The sequence below is a fragment of the Oratosquilla oratoria genome, unplaced genomic scaffold (assembly GCF_046742065.1).
Source record: "Oratosquilla oratoria isolate Oo_2021 unplaced genomic scaffold, ASM4674206v1 SCAFFOLD124, whole genome shotgun sequence".
Lineage (NCBI taxonomy): Eukaryota > Metazoa > Arthropoda > Malacostraca > Stomatopoda > Squillidae > Oratosquilla > Oratosquilla oratoria.
Window position 1 is genome coordinate 440,648 of NW_027467481.1, and position 20,790 is coordinate 461,437.

Sequence of the window (20,790 nt, forward strand, 5' to 3'; positions counted from 1 at the left end):
GCGGTGAAAACTTGAGGGGACGTTTCCTCATGAACGTCGAATCAGCATTGAGGAATGCCCTAATATTTCTAAAGGGCAGTGGACTCCTGACATCATCTCACGCGCAGCAGTTAGGAAACTGGTACGGATCTTACAACCCCCCCTCTCTCTCCTCACCCACTCCTTCCTCCGCCACCCCAGTTTGCCCCGCGCCTGAGTGAGGTCATCTGTCCACATCTCTTCTTCTCTGTAGCTTATAAGTCCCCTCTGTACTCTGTCTTATGTACTTTCCTGAAGAGGACTACAGTTGATAGCCGAAATATGGGATTCTTCTTCATTCGAAGTTTTTCTCCGACTGTGGGTTCCTGTGTGTCATTTACAAATGTGCTACTACATTTCTGTTTAGAAATGTATATATATATATATATATATATATATATATATATATATATGTATACATATGTATATATACATATATATACATGTATATACATATATATATATACATGTATATACATATATATATATGTATATATATATATGTGTGTGTGTGTATATATATACATATACTGTATATATATATATATATATATATATATATATATATATAGAGAGAGAGAGAGAGAGAGAGAGAGAGAGAGAGAGGGAGATTGTGACAGGTTTGAGGAAGGTGGAAGAATAAGACACGGGTCTTGGGCCGAGTTTATTCCTGACCGGTTTCACTTAGAGCTTCTTCAGAGGATACATTCCTCTGAAGAAGCTCTAAGCAAACCGGTCTTATTATTCCAACTTCGTTATATATATATATATATATATATATATATATATATATATATATATATATATATATATTCTATGTTACGCACTAATGTGCGGTCGTCTGGATGCAGATTTCTGAGTAGAGTACTGAAGTCGATGGTGTTTTCCTCTTGACGTCTTTCGGCTCTAATTAGCCATCTTCAGGAGTTGTTGTCTGGTTGAATTGTTGACAGAGAATGACGCGGTTTGATCGTGTGGCGGAATATATCGGCGGAGAGCGGAGTGCCCAAACGTCCGCCCGCCAATCAGCGCGCGGGGTGCATCCTCTGTCTTCTCGTTGGTAACGACGTTTCAGGTTGCTGTTGTATATTAATAGCGGGTTTTTGATTGTAAATTAGCACCGCTTCTGTCATCTTTAGTCTTCTGGTGTCATTGTTTCTTTCAATGATGGCGGTGGTGCCTTCCATATGGTGTCTCTTAAGTGTTAGTCCATGCTCGTACAAGTAGTGTCTTCTTATGGCGCCGTCCTGCAGATGTGCTGAAATTCTCTTAGACAGTGTTGTAGTGGTGACGCCAATGTACCGAGAATTTAGGCGACTGCAGTCACCACTCGAGCAAGTATGTTGGTACACGACGTTCACCTCCTGCATTTCACTTGTCTTAGGGAGGCAGCTATTCTTGACAACTAACTTGGATGTCCTTGGACTACCTTTCCAAAATGGCTTCCATCCTGAACGACCCCACCAAATTCAAAAGAATTTCCAGAAACCCCACCAATGACATCAAGACAAAACTCAACCGCTTAATTCGGGAAAACAACAACTCTAGCACAACAAAGCTCCCCTTGATAGAAGGTGACCATAAGCTTGGTTATGCTTACGGAAATGTGAAGACCCACAAGAATGGACATCCCCTTCGCCCAATCAGCCAGACGCCATCAGTCACCTACAAGCTCGCTGAGCGCCTCAACGCACTATTATCTCCGTTTGTCCCTGCCTCCTTCAGCCTGAAGTCTTCAGAAGAATTTCTCGATATCCTGAAGACAGCCCGACCTTCCAACATAATGGCATCGATGGATGTTTTAAGTCTTTTTACGAACATTTCTACTGACGAAACTATAGACTTCATATGCCAACGCTTGTACCACCCGGAAAAGAAAATCGCAATTCCAGAGAACACACTTCGCCTGCTATTACAGGGATGCACCAAAGAAGTTCCTTTCTACGGGCCCGATGGCAACATGTACGTGCAATGTGACGGCGTCGCCATGGGATCACCTCTGGGAGTGCTCTTCGCCAACTTTTATATGGGTCATATTGAAGAAGAGATATTCTGGCAGCAGCACCATCCAAAACCAGAAATCTACGCAAGATACGTGGACGATATTTTCATCAGTGGCAATACAGAAGAAGAAGTCGTGAACTTAATTTCCAAGTTCAAAACAAATTCCTGTCTCAACTTCACCCACGAGATAGAACAACACAGCAAGCTCCCTTTCCTCGACATTTTGGTCCGTCGTGAAGCCGCTTCCTTTTCTACGGAAGTTTATACCAAATCAACCAATCTCGGATTTTGCCTTAACGGTGCAAGCGAGTGTCCTGAGCGGTATCGACGCAGCGTCATCAACGCCTTCGTCAAAAGAGCCCTCACCCACTGCTCAAGATGGACCACCACGAACGCAGAGCTCAAGAGAATAACCCAGCTTCTCAGCAACAACAATTACCCCATCCAAGAAATAGAGAGTGTTATCCGGCATCGACTGAACACCTTTATGCACCAACAAGAACAACAGACAGTTACACAAAACATAAAACTCTTTTACAGTGCTACTATGTCTTCAGCCTACAAGGATGACGAGAAAGCCATCAAAAATATAATTTATAAGAATGTCACACCCACCGACCCTTCTTCAAAAATCGACCTCGTCATCTACTACAAAACAAGAAGGACATCCAAGTTAGTTGTCAAGAATAGCTGCCTCCCTAAGACAAGTGAAATGCAGGAGGTGAACGTCGTGTACCAACATACTTGCTCGAGTGGTGACTGCAGTCGCCTAAATTCTCGGTACATTGGCGTCACCACTACAACACTGTCTAAGAGAATTTCAGCACATCTGCAGGACGGCGCCATAAGAAGACACTACTTGTACGAGCATGGACTAACACTTAAGAGACACCATATGGAAGGCACCACCGCCATCATTGAAAGAAACAATGACACCAGAAGACTAAAGATGACAGAAGCGGTGCTAATTTACAATCAAAAACCCGCTATTAATATACAACAGCAACCTGAAACGTCGTTACCAACGAGAAGACAGAGGATGCACCCCGCGCGCTGATTGGCGGGCGGACGTTTGGGCACTCCGCTCTCCGCCGATATATTCCGCCACACGATCAAACCGCGTCATTCTCTGTCAACAATTCAACCAGACAACACCTCCTGAAGATGGCTAATTAGAGCCGAAAGACGTCAAGAGGAAAACACCATCGACTTCAGTACTCTACTCAGAAATCTGCATCCAGACGACCGCACATTAGTGCGTAACATAGAAAAGATATTCTATAAACAGAATAATGCTATCTCAGCTGTTGACTTTAACAACGCATGCATTATTAATGTCCTACTTCCAAAATATATATATACATATATATATATATATATATATATATATATATATATATATATATATATATATATGAATAGAATCCCCAATGACGACGATGTCAATCAAATAACTCCGACAGTTGTCCCCGGACTCGAACCGAGACATGCGCGGTGGCAGGCCGTCGCTCTACCGAAACGAATGTTCACATGATATTTGTGTTTGTGTATGCATGTATTTTCAAACTAGGGTTTTCCAACCTTCGGGTAGGGGGGCGCACATCTGGGAGGGGGAGTGTTTAAAGCTATATTTAATTTAATAATATTTTGGTTAGGGTTAAGGGATAAAGTTTGGTATGGTATGGTTAGGTTAGGGATTATTCACGAACTCGCAGCAACGCGCGGGTAATTGGCTAGTATATATATATATACAGTATATATTATATATATATATATATATATATATATATATATATATAAATATATAAAAATATATATATATATATATATATATATATAAATATATATATATATATATATATATATATATATATATATAATCACTGATAACAGAGTATACTAGGTATACTTAAATTAGCTCTGGTTTCTCTTCAACTTGAAATAGTTGGGCATGTATCACCCGCGCTCCATTCAGAGAGAAACATCAGTTGTGCCCTTTTACAGCTTGAATGTGATGGTGGTGGCAGAAACTGGTGCTTCTTCTTCCACTCGGCTAATAAATTCGTAGTATAAAACAAGTACAAAGCAAAGAAAACATTACCAGAACAGGCCATGGCTATACAGAAAAGTATATTATTCACCCACCGTATATTACGGAGAAACTGAATGATAGGAATTTTATTTAAAACCTATATTAATAAAAAGAGACACGTGACATGATTTTTTAAGCGCAAAGACAGAAAAAATGAATTCTAGTAGCATGGATAAAAAATATAAAGTGACAAAATTACATATTAAGAAGACTATTTCAATCTAAAAAGATTATTGTATGTTGCATGATTCAGCCTAATAAAGACTTTCTTTCCTCAGAACGACTCTCAACCTCTGGAGCTACTTCGGAAGAAGGTGTCGTTCGCCAAGACTGTCGTCCAAACCTCAAAGGTTACCGAAATCTTTGGCCGAGCCTCCTCTTGCCGTAACAAGATGAGTCATCGTCCTTCTCACTGGGTTCTGGCAGTTGCCTTCGTCATTGTCGCCATGTTTGGCGCCACTGCCAACACCAATACCATCATGACCACCCCCAACATGATCTCCACTACTTCTACTAAGGCTACAACCAACAACACAACTACCAACTCCTCCTCGTTGTCATCAAGCACTACTACCACCACGACCACATCCACTACGATCTCCACTACTTCTACAGAGCCTACAACCACCACCATAACCACCACCTCCTCTTCCTCGTCAAGCACCACTACCACCACGATCACCTCCACCATGATCTCCACTACTTCTTCAAAGCCTACAACAACCACCTCCTCCTACTCGTTGTTATCAAGCACCAGTACCACCTCCACCAAAACTACCAACACCTCCCCTGTTTACGATGCCACACCCACTACAACTTACACTTCTACCACAACTGTTACTACCACCATTTCCACCACTAGCACCAGCATCACCACCACCACCACCGGCCCCGGCACCACCACAACTACCACCACCAGCACTACCAACACCACTACAACCGAAGAATGCGTCCCTTTCAAAGAGGAACCGGTGGGTACCATAAAGAATAAAGCAACCAAAGGCCGGGCACTAAATAAGGACTTGAGGAGCCGTTTGGAAACCATGAAGAATCAAGTAAACTTGCTTGGATGTAAAACTCAAAAACATGTATGGTTGAAATTTCTGGATAAAATAATAAAAAAATTAGAGAAATTGGACGTTGAATTCTGGAGGGAAGTGCTTCGCCTTTTGAATAACATAGACCCAAAGAGAAATCCCAAGGATTGGTTGGCTTTTGTTCTTCAACTTCTGGTAAAGGCCGGGAAAGAGACGTCGAGAATTGATCTGCAGATTAAGTATGCCGAAAGGCTCCTCGGGGAGGCAAGTAAACCTGGCTTGAACTGTCAAGTTGTCAAGAAAAAGCTTAGTCTGGCAAAAGAAGAGTTAAAGGAAGCCATGAAAAGGATTAAATCGAGAAATAAAACTTTAGAAAGGATTCTAAACATTTTGAAAAAAATCCAGTGCAATGAACCTAAGAAGCCAGGAAAATCACCCAAACCTAAACCAGACTGTGACAAACTTCCTGAAGCAGCCACTGCAGAAACGAAGTTACTACTTGAGGGCATTGAAAAGGACATCAAAACGTCCTACGACAGCCTTTTCGTATTTCTTCAATATCTCGAAAATAGAATTCTGAAAATCAACAATAAATTGAAAAAGGAGACCATGGGCGAGGCAGTTGCATTACAAAAGAAACTGTTTGAATTAATTAAGTTGAAAGACGAAGCTCTCCTGCTCCTGGATGACCTTGATAAGGAAAAGGAGCCGGAACAGTGGTTGATCTACTTTAACAATGAACTGAAAAAGATAAAGAAAGAACTCAAACAGATCGATAACAAAGTTTCTGACGCTAACGAACTAATGGTGGAGGCAATTGGACACAGCGGAAACAACGATGCCGTGGAAAGTAAAGTCTCACAGGCAAAAGAAAAGATAAATGACGATAACGAAAACGTAACGAAGGCGAAAAAGATCATGAAAGATATACTGAAGACCCTGAGGTTGCTGCATTGCGATGAACCCAAAAAGCCAAATCGCAAACTTCCAGCAATCCCTTCGTGTATTCCTGTCCCCGAAATCGAGTTGGATATAGTTACAGCTCCTCTAAAGGTCATAAAATCTAAGTCAAGCAAATCAAATGAAGAACTAAACAAGGTTCTAAAAATAGACAAATTGAATTCCATAACTCTTTCTTACCAAAAGTTTTTAAGGATGTTGATGGACGAGGCAAGAAGAGGGCTTCAGTATACACAAATAGACGAGAAAAACCTTGAAAAACTCAAAGGTTTGGGGGTGAAACTGGAGGTTTTAAAGGGAAAATTAGTTTCCATGGGTAAGAAAATAATTAAAGCAGTAAAGTTGATTCTCAAAAACAAAGTTGAAAAAGGGAAAGCCATTCTCGAAAAACAGAAAAAAGAATTAGAAAAAGCGGCAACAGACCTGAACGGAATAATAGATTCTCTTGAGAAGCTTCAGTGCAAATGAATCTAGTAGAGCTAATCCCAATGCGATGCAAATAGCAGAGAATGAGAATCAATACTGGAGAATTTATCTATTTACTGGGGATTATTTGGCATCAGAACATCTATGGTCATTGATGCCACTATTAATTAGATAAAATATTTTTATTTCTATATTGTTATAGAGATTAGGTACTATACCTTAGAAATATATATTTTAAAAACAATGAACATTTTAACAGAGATACATATTCAAACTTTTATACTTAACTTATGAATTAGTACTGAAGGAGAAAAGAGAAGTTTAGGAGACGTAGTGAACGGCCGTTCTTCATGAATACTTTTGTTTCAACGGTGCTTCAACTTCTGCTTCTATGATTAGATAGCTCTGCCCACAGGATCTGAACCCTAGGCCGCACGGCGCTGTACCATCTTGATCATAGGGCGTTACCAACTGTACTACGGCGTGAATGTACAACAGAAACCAACTTTATCTCCTGTCATCAGATTTCTATATTTCTATATCTGTATTGGTGGTTACGGTTTAAAGATATTTGTTTTTTTATTAGGATGAAAGTTATGCATAGAAAGTATTGCATTTTGAGTACCACGGGATATTCAGAGATGTATAAAAATATCAAACACCTTTTAGCATTCTCGTCAAAAATGCAATATGACAAAGGTATGTTAATATAATTGTGTGAACTTGTACTGATAGCTTTTAGAAAATGAATATAGACCTAAAATAGCCATTTTTTGATGTTATGATATATAGAAGTGAAAAATCTTTAGATTTGATGTTGTCAGTAACTACCAACATCGTGCCATTCAATCATCCCACTCTGCCATTTACAAATTTTTTTACTTTTTTTTGTGTCACTTAGAACATTTAGAATATGTAATCTTGTATTCGAAGATAATTAGTTATAATTATGCACGATATTGCATCTAATTTGAAAGACCAGAAGCCTTTTGCTAAAAAAAGCTAAAATCTGAAATGGCTAGGAATTTTTTATAGTGATACAACTTAGAAAGAACAAATATTATAAGAAGAAACTTTCAGCTCATCCGTTGCATTAAAATTTGGTTAAGACTTTCCCAAACTCTCTATGAGTCTAACATCAATGTTACATCACTGCGCACTGTTGCATAAGTAATATGACCAGCCACTTATTGGGTAATGACTGAAGGTGTGTCTACGGGGTTCCTATTAACCTGGAGAATAATACTCTAACGACCAGATATAAGCCAACATGTGTATTATTTCAGTATAGGGTAGATGTCCTGTGGTGTTCCTGTTTAAGCGAGATAACCATGATTATTAGAATAATGCAAACAAAAATGACATTTTTAACCTTATGTTGGAGAAAAACTCAACTGAAGTTGAATATACCAAACACACCTTTGATTACAATATTAACTTGAAGATGGGACTTGTTAAATTGGATAATTCTATTATCATAAAAATTCCTAAGCAATGTTCTATGGCTCCAAGAACATTATTGCTATAAAACATTTATCAGTTCATGTAATTCTTTGTATGATACCACCCTCTTCCTAATAAAGTTTTCTCACTCAGTATAAACTATTCATTGGTACCATAATAATGACTTAATATATAAATTCGATTTGAATACCGTCATTTTATTTTCCATTAACAATCTACACCACTCATATACATACATGCACACACACACACACACACACACACACACACACACACACACACACAAACACACACACATAGACACACATACACATACACATTATATATATTATATATACGTAATATATCCGATCATTTTTATGACAGTTGCATGCAGGATTCGAACCCACTGCTCTCATCCACCTGTAAGATCAACTTTCGCAGAGCCTTAGACCACTACACCACAGAAGCTATTAAATCCTTGAAACCTGGAATCGAACTGATTCCCGAGGATAGGAATGATCACAAATCTGCGACCCCAATTCCTGTTTTACTCAAGGACTAAGCTCACAAGTGGTAAGGGGTAAGGATTGGAACAAATCCCTTTCACGCTTATCGCCATTGTAACTATCAGAGAAATTCGGTAATAGCAGCAACATCAATCCCATAACTTTTATGACGTTGCATGCAGGATTCGAACCCACTGTTGTCAGCCACCTGTAAGATCAACTTTCGCAGAGCCTTAGACCACTACACCACAGAAGCTATAAAATCCTTGAAACCTGGAATCGAACTGATTCCCGAGGATAGGAATCATAGTTACAATGGCGATAAGCGTGAAAGGGATTTGTTCCGTTCCTTACCCCTTACCACTGGTGAGCTTGGTCCTTGAGTAAAACAGGAATTAAGGTCGCAGATTAGTGATCTTTCCTATCCTCGGGAATCAGCTGCTTCAACCATCAGAAATGGTCATCCTCAGTATAATACATTACATAAAAACAAACAAGGGCAAATCATTTTGAGTTAAAACGGCCTGGAGAGGCAACTTTTATGTCTATGTCATCTAATAAGACAGAAAAGTCATCTGGGACAATCTTCAGGGTTGTTGATTCTGTCCTGTTGGTCTGGATATAATCCCCAAGTGTGTTTATGTTCTGTGGTGATCTATGTTTTCTACTGTAGAGGGAGGACATAATGAAATGGTAGCTTCTCTACGTTTAAAGTAGGTTCTTATAAAGTGATGCTCGCTACTTCAGTTATTATCAGACTTCTATACTTTTTTTTTTGTAAATTATAGTTGCGTTTCTTATGAGGTCTACTAGTGGCGGCTTCTTATCGTGGGCATCAATAAAATGCTGGTGGATGACTCCTTTGTTACTGTGAGGTTGCAGTCGTCTCCCTGAGGTCGTGAGGGTATGGCCGACGTAGAACATCGAGAGGCATGCATGCCACTTCAGAACATTTAAATTTATATACTACACTGGTGTAGCTATTTCAACTGTAACGAGTAAATATACTTGAAATAGTTTTTCATCAAGAAATAGTTTATTCCTACTCCATACTTAATGGATTTACATTTTTTTTTATACACTAAAGAGAACAAAAACTATATTTTAGGGGTAACTAAATCTTATCTATATAAGGTAATGTGTACAATTTTACTATAACAAAGACGAATCTAACTACGTATTCCATTCAGGCCTCTGGAATGATTCTTAGTTCTGTTCTGACTTTAGACCCCACAGCTGGGCAGTTAGGTTTTTCCGGTAGGCAATATAATCTTTAATGAGGGCAACTGAGGCAGGTCGTCTGGGTCATTTTCTTTTTCTATTTCTATTTTATTAAATTTGTTTTGTTTTTAACTTTTCATTGATGCCTTGCTCTTCGGAAGTGGTTTTAAACCAAGGTTTTATGCTTTTTCAGCTGAATGGGGAGTTCGTTTTTCAAATGATAAGAATTGTATGGGAAATCACTGTTTTAGACGATTTCATTGACTTGACGGGACCTCACAGGAACAGAGGAAAACGCGATTTTGTAGTGACGTATTGCATGGATTCCATATTTTCACCTACACATTTCAAATAGTACCACACACCTGTCTGTCTGTCTGTTTCTCTATCTCTGTCTCTTTGTCTTTGTCTCTGTCTATCTGTCTCTGTCTCTGTGTCTTTATCTCTGTCTTTTTGTCTCTGTCTCTTTGTTTTGTGTATCTGTGTGTCTATCTTTTTTTTCTGTCTCTCATTCTGTCTCTATTTTTCTTTGTTTCTTCTTCTTTTTCATTCTACCTCTCTCTTTCTGTCTTGTTTTCTCTTCCCCATTCTTTTTCTCTTCATTTCTCTTTCTTTTTCATTTTTTATTTTTATTCTGTTTTTTCTTGTTTTTCTTTTCTGTTCGTTTTTCTTTACCTGTCTTTCTTCTCTTTTTATTTCTTTTCTCTCTTTTTTTCCCTTATTTTTTCTATTTTCTTTAATTTTTATCTTTCTTTTTTCTCTCTCTCTTTTCTCTCGGCTTGTTTTTCTTTCTCCTCTTTTCTTTTTGTTTTCTCTCTTCTTTTTTTATTTCTTTCTCTTTTCTCTTCCTCTTTTCTCTTTCTTTCCTCTTTTCCTTTCTTTTTCCTTTCTTTTCTAACTTTTCCTTTTTCTTTTTCTTTTTTCTATTTTCTGTCTCTCTATTCTCTCTTTTCTTTCTCTTTTCTCTCTTCTTTCTTTTTCTCTTTTTTCTTTCTCATTTCTTCCTTTCTCTCTCTCTTTTTTCTCTTATTTTTTGTTTTTCTCTTCTCTTTTTCTTTATTTTCTCTCTTTCCCTTTTCCCTTTCTCTCCTTCCCTTTCTAATTATTTTATTCATCTATGTTTCTCGTTATTTCTCTTTTTTCTCTCTCTTATTCCCTTTCTCATTTCTCTTTCTTTCTCCTTTTCGCTCTCTTTTTATCTTTGTTTCTTTTTCTCTCTCTTTTTCTTTCCTTTTCTCTTTCTCTTTTTCTCTAATATTGTCACGAGACTGTTCAAACAGGTATGTGACGAAAAAGGGAGGGACACACTGAAGTTTGGAATTCTTTCTTACCCCGGTGTCACACCTTGCGGCAGCGCCGGATGCGCCCAGATTATGGCAAGTTCAGTTAGTTTGGCTACAGCCAGAACTTTATACAACTTAGGCAACATGACCGGTTTTGAACTAAGTCTTTCTCAAAAGTTGGTGCTTGTAAGATTAGGATGAGGAACGACTGGGCAAGACCACCCACTCTCGCGGAATCGGTTTATGTGAGAAGAAAAAAACGCCTGATGAAAAAAATAAATAAGTAAATAAATAAACAAATAAAATAAATAAATAAGTAAATAAATAAATAATAATTGTTTCTGTAAGGGGCGATTCCTAATGACCACGTTTTCAGAATTTCTTATTTATTTTGTTATCTATTCATTTACTTATTCATTTATCTATTACATGAATATATATGTATGTATATATACATATATATACATATATATACATATATATACATATATATATGTAATATGTATATACATACACACACACATACATACACATACACACACACACACACACACACACACACACACACATACATATATATATATATATATATATATATTCTGGAAGAACCCACAGTCGGAATAAAAGGAAAGTTAGAAGAAAGTATAACTCCTATATTTCGTCTAATAGCTATAACCCTCTTCAGGAAAGAGCTATAGCTACTACGTTCTGTCCAAGTGATATACATACATACATATATAAATATATATATATAATATATATATATATATATATATATATATATGTATATATAAGAGGCTGGTAGATATAGGTAAACAAATACGGTAGATAGAGGGGTAGGTGGCGAATATTTATTTTTTATGAGTTGGATGTTTGGTAAATAATAGCCGCGAACGAGTTGCATAGTCTTGCTCCTCGTCTAAAGTTTGTAAACAACTGCTAGGGAGTAGATTTTATTGTTCTATAATGCTCAAGTAACAATATGTAAACTAAGCAAGACCATGCATCAATATCGTGATTGCTTGAGTAAGCAGTATTACTTAAGATATTTGTAATAGTCTTTCGAATTGGAGAATGGGTGGAGGAGAAAATTTTATTGGCTCATGGGAGTAAAGTCACGCCCTTAGGGGAGGCACTTAGATGTATGAGTAGAGATCATTGGACTGGGGAAGTCGTGACGCCGGTGTTATCTAGTTTTGGGAGAAAATTGAGGATCCCAGTTGGCAGCCCGTTGGTGTAAATTGACATGCCAAGTGTAACATTATTTAGGAAGAAAAAAAGAAAAATTTACTTCCATTTAATTCACCCCATAAAGAAATATTACTTCCTACAGAAAGATATGGTAGATGACATTCCTAAGTAAGACAGTGATGAAAAGAAATTTGAAAGTGAAAGAAGGAATAAAAAATCATAGAAAGGAAAAGTAAACCGTAGTTACTGTTGTGGTAACGGACGTGACGGAGAGAGAATATATATGTATATATATATATATATATATATATATATATATATATATATGTATACATATTGTATGTATACATACATATATAATATTATATCTATACATATTATATGCATATATATATTATATATACATATACATATGTATGCATATATATATATGTATATATATACAGTATATATATATATACAATATATATATGTATATATATATATATATACATATATATATGTACATATATTAATATATGTACATATATATATGTATATATACATATATATATGAATATATATATATATATATATATACATAAGCATATATATAATATATACATATATGCACATATACTGTATTATACATGCATATACATATTGTATATATAAACACACACACACACACACACACACACACACACACACACACACACACACACACACACATATATATATATATATATATATATATGAGAGAGAATGCGGGTGGGGAAGGGCAAACGAAGATGTGTTAGGAATAGAGTTTATTGCCCTAACGTTGCGACCAACTTGGTCTTCTTCAGAGGACTACAGCATTACAGACGGATCACAATTCTTATATTCGTAGTGAGAGGGAACCCGCCAAGGTATGAGCGTCATGTTTTCCCTTTGGCTAACGATTTAATTATTAGGACACTTGCTGCTTTCGAGAGGCATTTAAATCCGTCTCTGTCGTTGTTGTTCTTGTTGGCGGCGATATGTGCAGCTTCCACAGTTTTTCTCATTTTCTTCTCAAATCCCTCGTGTAGAATTTCTGCGTTGTTCCAATCAGGTAGATGTCCACATTTGTCCAGGTGACGAACCAGGGAGTTAGATGTTCTATGAGCCCTGAGATCGTTTTTGTGCTCATTCAAGCGTTTATTGAACCCTCGACCTGACTCACCGAAATAAGATGATGGACAACCGTTGCATGGAATACGGTAAATGACACTGAGATTATTACGCATATTATTATGTTTCTTAAATATTTTTCCTATTTTATTGGAAGATATTTTTGCTATATTTATTCCACCTTTTAACAAATAATCATCAATAGCTATGGTGTTTGTAGAATTAGGGACAGAAATAAAATGAGACTTATCCTTTCTACAAACACCATAGCTATTGATGATTATTTGTTAAAAGGTGGAATAAATATAGCAAAAATATCTTCCAATAAAATAGGAAAAATATTTAAGAAACATAATAATATGCGTAATAATCTCAGTGTCATTTACCGTATTCCATGCAACGGTTGTCCATCATCTTATTTCGGTGAGTCAGGTCGAGGGTTCAATAAACGCTTGAATGAGCACAAAAACGATCTCAGGGCTCATAGAACATCTAACTCCCTGGTTCGTCACCTGGACAAATGTGGACATCTACCTGATTGGAACAACGCAGAAATTCTACACGAGGGATTTGAGAAGAAAATGAGAAAAACTGTGGAAGCTGCACATATCGCCGCCAACAAGAACAACAACGACAGAGACGGATTTAAATGCCTCTCGAAAGCAGCAAGTGTCCTAATAATTAAATCGATAGCCAAAGGGAAAACATGACGCTCATACCTTGGCGGGTTCCCTCTCACTACGAATATAAGAATTGTGATCCGTCTGTAATGCTGTAGTCCTCTGAAGAAGACCAAGTTGGTCGCAACGTTAGGGCAATAAACTCTATTCCTAACACATCTTCGTTTGCCCTTCCCCACCCGCATTCTCTCTCATTTGTCTGAAATAATCTTAAATATATATATATATATATGTATATATTCATACATACATACACTCAAACACAAATATATACATTACATATATACATATCTATTATATATATATATATAATATAACCATATATATGTATATACATATATAATATACATATGTATATATATATGTATATATACATATATATATATATATATATACGTTATATAATGTTACATATGTAACCAATATAAATATAGTATATAAAATATATATATTAATATATACGTATATATGTACATATATATATATAATATACGTATATATGTATATTATATATAGTATATATACATATATTATATATATATACGTATATATGTACATATGTACATATATATAATATATATATATAATATATTAAATATAAATATATTATATAACGTATATATGTACATATATATATATAATCTAAAACGTATATATGTACATATGTACATATTATATATATATATATATAATAATATATATAAATATATATATATATGTGTGTGGTTGTATGTGTGTCTATATATATAAATGTATATGTTATATAAATTTATCATATATACCATTATATATATATATATATATATATATATATATAATATACTGCATATATATATATTAACTGCATATATAAGTTTAATACATATACATGTATAAACATACATATGCATACAATATATAAATATTATATATATATATATATATATATATATATATATATATATATATATAAATTGTTATAACGGTAAGACAGAAGAGTGAAAAAGGTGGTAGAAAAATGCGGGTTGGAGCGAGAACACTAGTGCTCTCGCTCGAAGCTTCATTTTTCTACCACCTTTTACACACACACACACACACACACACACACACACACACACACACACACACACACACACACACACACATATATATATATATATATATATATATATATTATACGAGTGTATATGAATATAGATGTATCTGTAAACATGTGTATGTGTGTGTGTGTGTGTGTGTGTGTATGCGTGTGTGTATGTTTATTTTTTCGTGTTCATTAGTGCATGTTCGCGCTGATGCTGTGTATAATTAATGGTCCGTGTTAAATGAAATCGCCTGACACTTAATTAAGCGAAATGTACCCAAGTGTTTGCCATTACTCTATTCCAGTTAATTACATACTTATGAAATATGTCAGGACAGGATAACGTATATTCGATTCGAGAGGACGCAGTGAGTTACGTTCTGAAGGTGGTCCCTTGCTTGAACGACGACTTTGCGTCATCATCTCTAAAGAAAACGGAGTTGTTTTCAGGTAAAGATCTCTAGTCTTCATCTTCCTCACGTAAAGACAATACGTTGTTGATTTGTGCCTTTTTGTTAGACTCTCATTCCTCTGTGTTAGTATTTTCCCTATCTCTCTAGCCTGAATACTGCTAACCAGTGTTTAAAGGTTTTTAACGCATTCCAATTAAAGAGTTTATATGTACCTGTCTTATCTTTATTCTCAATACTGGGAAAAACAACTATCATTTCCTATTAGTCATACGGCTTGTCACTTTAAGATGTACTAGTTTTAGAACCCATCTACGCATTACCTATTTTACTAGATTTCCCACTACTTCCGTTGGTATATGTCTAAATGCCATTGGGAAACGTTGTTAACCTTGATTTGAACACTTCACGTTCTTCCACTTTTATGCCGTTTATGGCATACTTACTTTCTTTTCCCACATCTCCCACAAAATATTTTGCCTTAACAACTACAGATAGGAAGCTTTTATTCATTATTTCTGCTTGTATTGTTGCTTTTTCGTATACTGTGTTATCCCTTTGATTTCCATTTGGATATTTCATGTTTCTGCTTCAATCGCAAACCTGAAAAAACAGCTTAGGTTGATCCTAACATTTGTCAACTACATCTTCTCGATACTTTTTTCGTTTCTTTTTTCTTAGTATTGTGTATTTCTCTCTTTTATATTTATGATTTGTCTTTTTTTTTGCCCATGTCTTCCATGTCTTGTTTCATTCTTGTGTTGCCTGTGCATATCGCATATCTTTCACTGAATATATTATATATATATATATATATATATATATATATACTTCTCTTCCACTCTGGCATATATTTTTTCACTCCTATATTATAAATCTTCACGAAGATATTCCATTTCTCCATTTCTTTAGTTTCATTAAAATTACTCCAATCTACTTATTTTTTCATTTTAATAAAGTTAGCCTTTCCATAGTTGCTGAGTTCTTGCCTGTATATTCTCTCTCTTAAATCCGTCTTTCTCACTTTTAGCCTAAAATGAAGGATCATATGACCACTCATATTGACAACCGGTAATTCAACGTTTCAGTCACTTCAAGATTCTTTGATCAAATCCAATCCAGTCGTACAGTTCTACCTTCGCCTCTATACCTTGTTGGTTCCTCGACTCATTGGGTCATCATACTTTTCATTGTTATGTTCAACATGTTGTTCCTGGCTTCCTCACTTCCAATTACCTTCCATACTTCTACGATTTTTTTTTTTTTTTTTTTTTACAGCAGCTCGGCTATGTTTCTTATTAATTCTTTGTACTTTATTGAGGTGTGAAGACAGAATGAGTGGTAGGGTGGTGGATTTAAACGCCAAGAATCCGTTAAAGTTTGGACGAAACGTCAGTAATAAAACTTTAACGTTTAAACTCACCACCCTACCACTCTTTGTACTTTAATTGAATGCTGTTTCTAGAGGGATATATGCCACTGCTATGTCTCCTTCCCCCCCTTCACTTGTATTTTTATATTCATCATCTCGCTTATTCCTACTTCCATCCTCACTTCTCCAACCTTCATGCTTCTTTTCATTACAATCATCACATCATCTCCCGTTGCCTCTGTCCTGTTCCGCTAACATATACTTGTATTACAATTTCCTTAGCCCGTTCGAACAACAATATTTCAATCGAGTTTGGTTTAGGTAAAATTCATATCTAGTACTTCCTATAGATAGCCATATACTTCTGATTTTGCTGATACCAGTCCGTCTATATTTGTATAGACTATTTCTGATATTTCTATTTATTTTATTTTAATGAACCACTTTTTTACATTTGAAACATTTTCCGATAAAAGTTTGTCCTCTTCTTTTTCTTCCTTCTAAAATTCGTCTTTTTGTTTTTTCATCTCTCTTTACCCATACACCCTTGAATTTGTCTGTTATTGCCAGTTTATATTTTATTCATGAACTCGTAATTTTTTCGTGATTTCAATTTTACTCTTATTAGTCTTGCTCTCTTTTGTATAAATCTAACTTAAATACTTCGATATCTTCATGTAAAACTCTCTTATTGCCCATTATTGGTTGCATTTTTTGTTTTGTTTTCTGTATTCTATTTTTAGTTATTTTCTTATTGGTAAATATAATTTTTCCATCCAATGAAATATATTTTTGCTTGTCTCCTATTTATTTTAGCAGTATTTCTCTACTCTTAAGTACGCCTACCATCTCATTCTCTAAAAGTTTCTTTTCTTCTTTTTGTTGTTTCTATAATTATTCCTATCTGGATTTGTACCTCTTTTTTTTGTAACTTTAACCATTTTATCTGTCTTTATTTGAGCTCTTTAATTTTTTTCATAGCTTTTTTCATTGCTATATTTGAATTGCCCTTTCATCTAATTTTCATTCATTTTTAGCTTGTTATAATCGCCTTTTAACTCCTAGCATTATCTTTATATAATATCTTTGATATCATCATCTTATTGGAATTTACTTTCCAGATCGTCTATTTCAACAGTTTGGTATATCACCTCTCTCTTGAGTCCTTTCCTTTTGTTTTTAGTCTTTACCATATCTTCCATTATTCTCTTTAATATCACGTTTATGGTTGCCATACCCGTCTCTGTTTGACTTAAATTACCCAACTCGTAAAAAATTATGTAACTATTATCTTGTCCCTGTTTGTTATCAATAACCAATTCACTATTTCTTTCATCTTAAGTCACTCCAGTGTACATTTTCATTTACTATCCTGTTTATAATTATCTCTTTTATGGGTTTTTATTATTTTCACATGAAATACACTATTTTGATTTATCATCACTGATTGGAACCCAACCACGTTCTCTAATTCTGTTGATCACTCGGATTTTAATTCTTTAATTAACTTCTACAGCTGCGTCGCACATCTGCTCTTCCCCAAGTACCAACACACTGTGTGTGTGTGTATGTGTGTGTGTGTGTGTGTGTGTGTGTGTGTGTGTATGTGTGTGTGTGTGTGTGTATGTGTGTGTGTGTGTGTGTGTGTGTGTGTATGTGTCTCTATATATATATATATATATATATATATATATATATATATATATATATATCTCTTTTTTCAACCACAAATCACTTTTAATTCCATGCCATCGCAGTCGAGACTGAAGAATCGCTCGATGGAGGCATTCGTTGGAAATTGAAGCGTGGACGAGCCGAGGATTCGAACGCAGCTAACCAGTAACAAAGCTACAGTGACTTAAACCAATGCGCTATCAAGAGAGATATGCCTCCATCGAGCGATTCTTCAGTCTCGACTGCGATGGCATGGAATTAAAAGTGATTTGTGGTTGAAAAAAGATATTTGACCACTGGGAACCATTCAGTGTTTATTTATATATATATATATATATATATATATATATATATATATATATATATTATACATATATATTACATACAATTCACCATGTTCTTGGATCACGTGTTAGGCTCGTGATCGACAGCTATTACCCTCCCGGAAGAGATCTCAGAGCTCATATATGACCGATCTATGGGCAATGCTGTGACCTTACACGCACGCACACACCTAACTCCCAACTCCCAGCCCACCAGAGTTGGAGTAATGACTTGTAGCGCAGCGATATTGAAATTATTTAATCCCTGGGCGGGATTCGAACTCGGACCGCCGTGGTGGCGGCCACGAACGGTACCACTGCGCCTCGCCGTCGTGTTAGTGTGTGTGTGTGTGTGTGTGTGTGTGTGTGTGTGTGTGTGTGTGTGTGTGTGTGTGTGTGTGTGTGTGTGTGTGTGTCTGTGTGTGTGCTTACCGAGTTGTATTTTACGGGAAGGGGAGCTATGCTCGCGGTGTCCCGTCTTCATATCTCGTTTTATCTAGACTGTTTTGAAATTCTTGTATCGTTTTTGAACACACCACATTTTCATCTAACTTGTTCCAAACTTATCTTACCTTGTAAAAAAGCTGTTCTTTTTCAGGTCTCTTCTATAACTGTCTTGATTTTCTTTCGTGTCCTCTTGTATCTCTACTATTCCATTTTATTAGATCCTCTCTATCAATAGTTTGTATACCTTTCATGATTTTTTTTTTGCTTCTTCCAAATTCTACTATACTACACTTCTTAATATTGAATTCCATCTCCCACTTCCTACTACATTCCTACACTTTATTGAGATCACTCTGCAGTCTCCTGCTTATAATTCTAAGGCACGCCTGACGTGAATTTATGTCATTAATATGCAAAATCATTTATATGTATATGCTTGTTCATAAATGCGCAATACCAAGTCTGTTGGAGAGCGCCCTTTACGTCTGCTCGCAGGTAACACGAAGCAGAAACGTCACTGATTTGAGCGGGAAAAGCTCACTTTGTCTTCCCATTGGCTGAGGATCTTCAAACTATCTAGTTTGGATTTGTTTGGCCATGTGTGAAACGTCGGCTCCCTTTCGCTTAGTATAAAAGGGGGCGGGGCCTAGGACGACGAGGCAGAGCAGAGAACTCAGAGAACAGAGATCGCAGAAGTAAGAAGTCGATAGAGGTCAAGAGAAGTCATTGCAGAAAAAGAAGAAACTGAAGCCCAAGGCCCACTTGGATCTACGTAGAATTATCTACAAATCGTCGATTTACGACAACTCCACTAAACAAGTCCTTTGGACCATAGTTACTGGCCACCTTCAAAACAAAGTGTTGCCAACCTTCGTCATTCGAATTCATCGAACATTATCCAATAGCTGCTTGACTACGTGCGACACGACTCTTCTGTTTGTTTTTTTATCAAATATAATTTGTTCCTGACTACCAGAAGCCTCTCCTACTAGAAGAAACTACAAGAATATGGCCCCTTTCAGACGTATCGTTCACCTCAAACCACCAATACCAGAAGCTACCTCTACCAGAATTTATCGTTCTCTTCAAACCACTCGTCCCACTTTTGACGGTTGGAGCTTGGAGCGACCTAGATAAACCTACATAAACAAGACATTAGTGTCGCCCACCTGATAATACATGAATCTTACCTCAAGAGTTGGTAGTATATCTTCTATATACTTTTGACATATGTAATATGTTATTATCATTCTAGGTTTATTTATGTTTATGTGTTGTTAGTGTAATAATATTTAATCTTAACAAAGATTTTAATTATCCTGCCTGAACTCTGTCATTTGTCAGAACTGCGCACGGCCTATCATTATTATTATTATTAATTATTATTATTAATTATTATTATTATTATTATTATTATTAATTATTATTATTAATTAAATTATTATTATTATTAATTAAATTATTATTATTATTAATTAAATTATTATTATTATTATTATTATT

At 35.8% G+C, this 20,790-nt stretch overlaps 1 protein-coding gene across 1 annotated transcript in view; it reads left to right on the forward strand.

The window, feature by feature from the left end:
* LOC143022605 (uncharacterized) overlaps positions 1 to 8,088 on the forward strand; it is a 9,979-nt gene extending 1,891 nt beyond the window's left edge. The window contains exon 2 of the mRNA XM_076180901.1: positions 4,393 to 8,088. Within this exon, the coding sequence (XP_076037016.1) occupies positions 4,507 to 6,579 (2,073 nt within the window). The 5' untranslated portion in view covers positions 4,393 to 4,506 and the 3' untranslated portion in view covers positions 6,580 to 8,088. The remainder of the gene's footprint in view (positions 1 to 4,392) is intronic.
* The last annotated feature ends 12,702 nt before the right edge of the window (positions 8,089 to 20,790 follow it).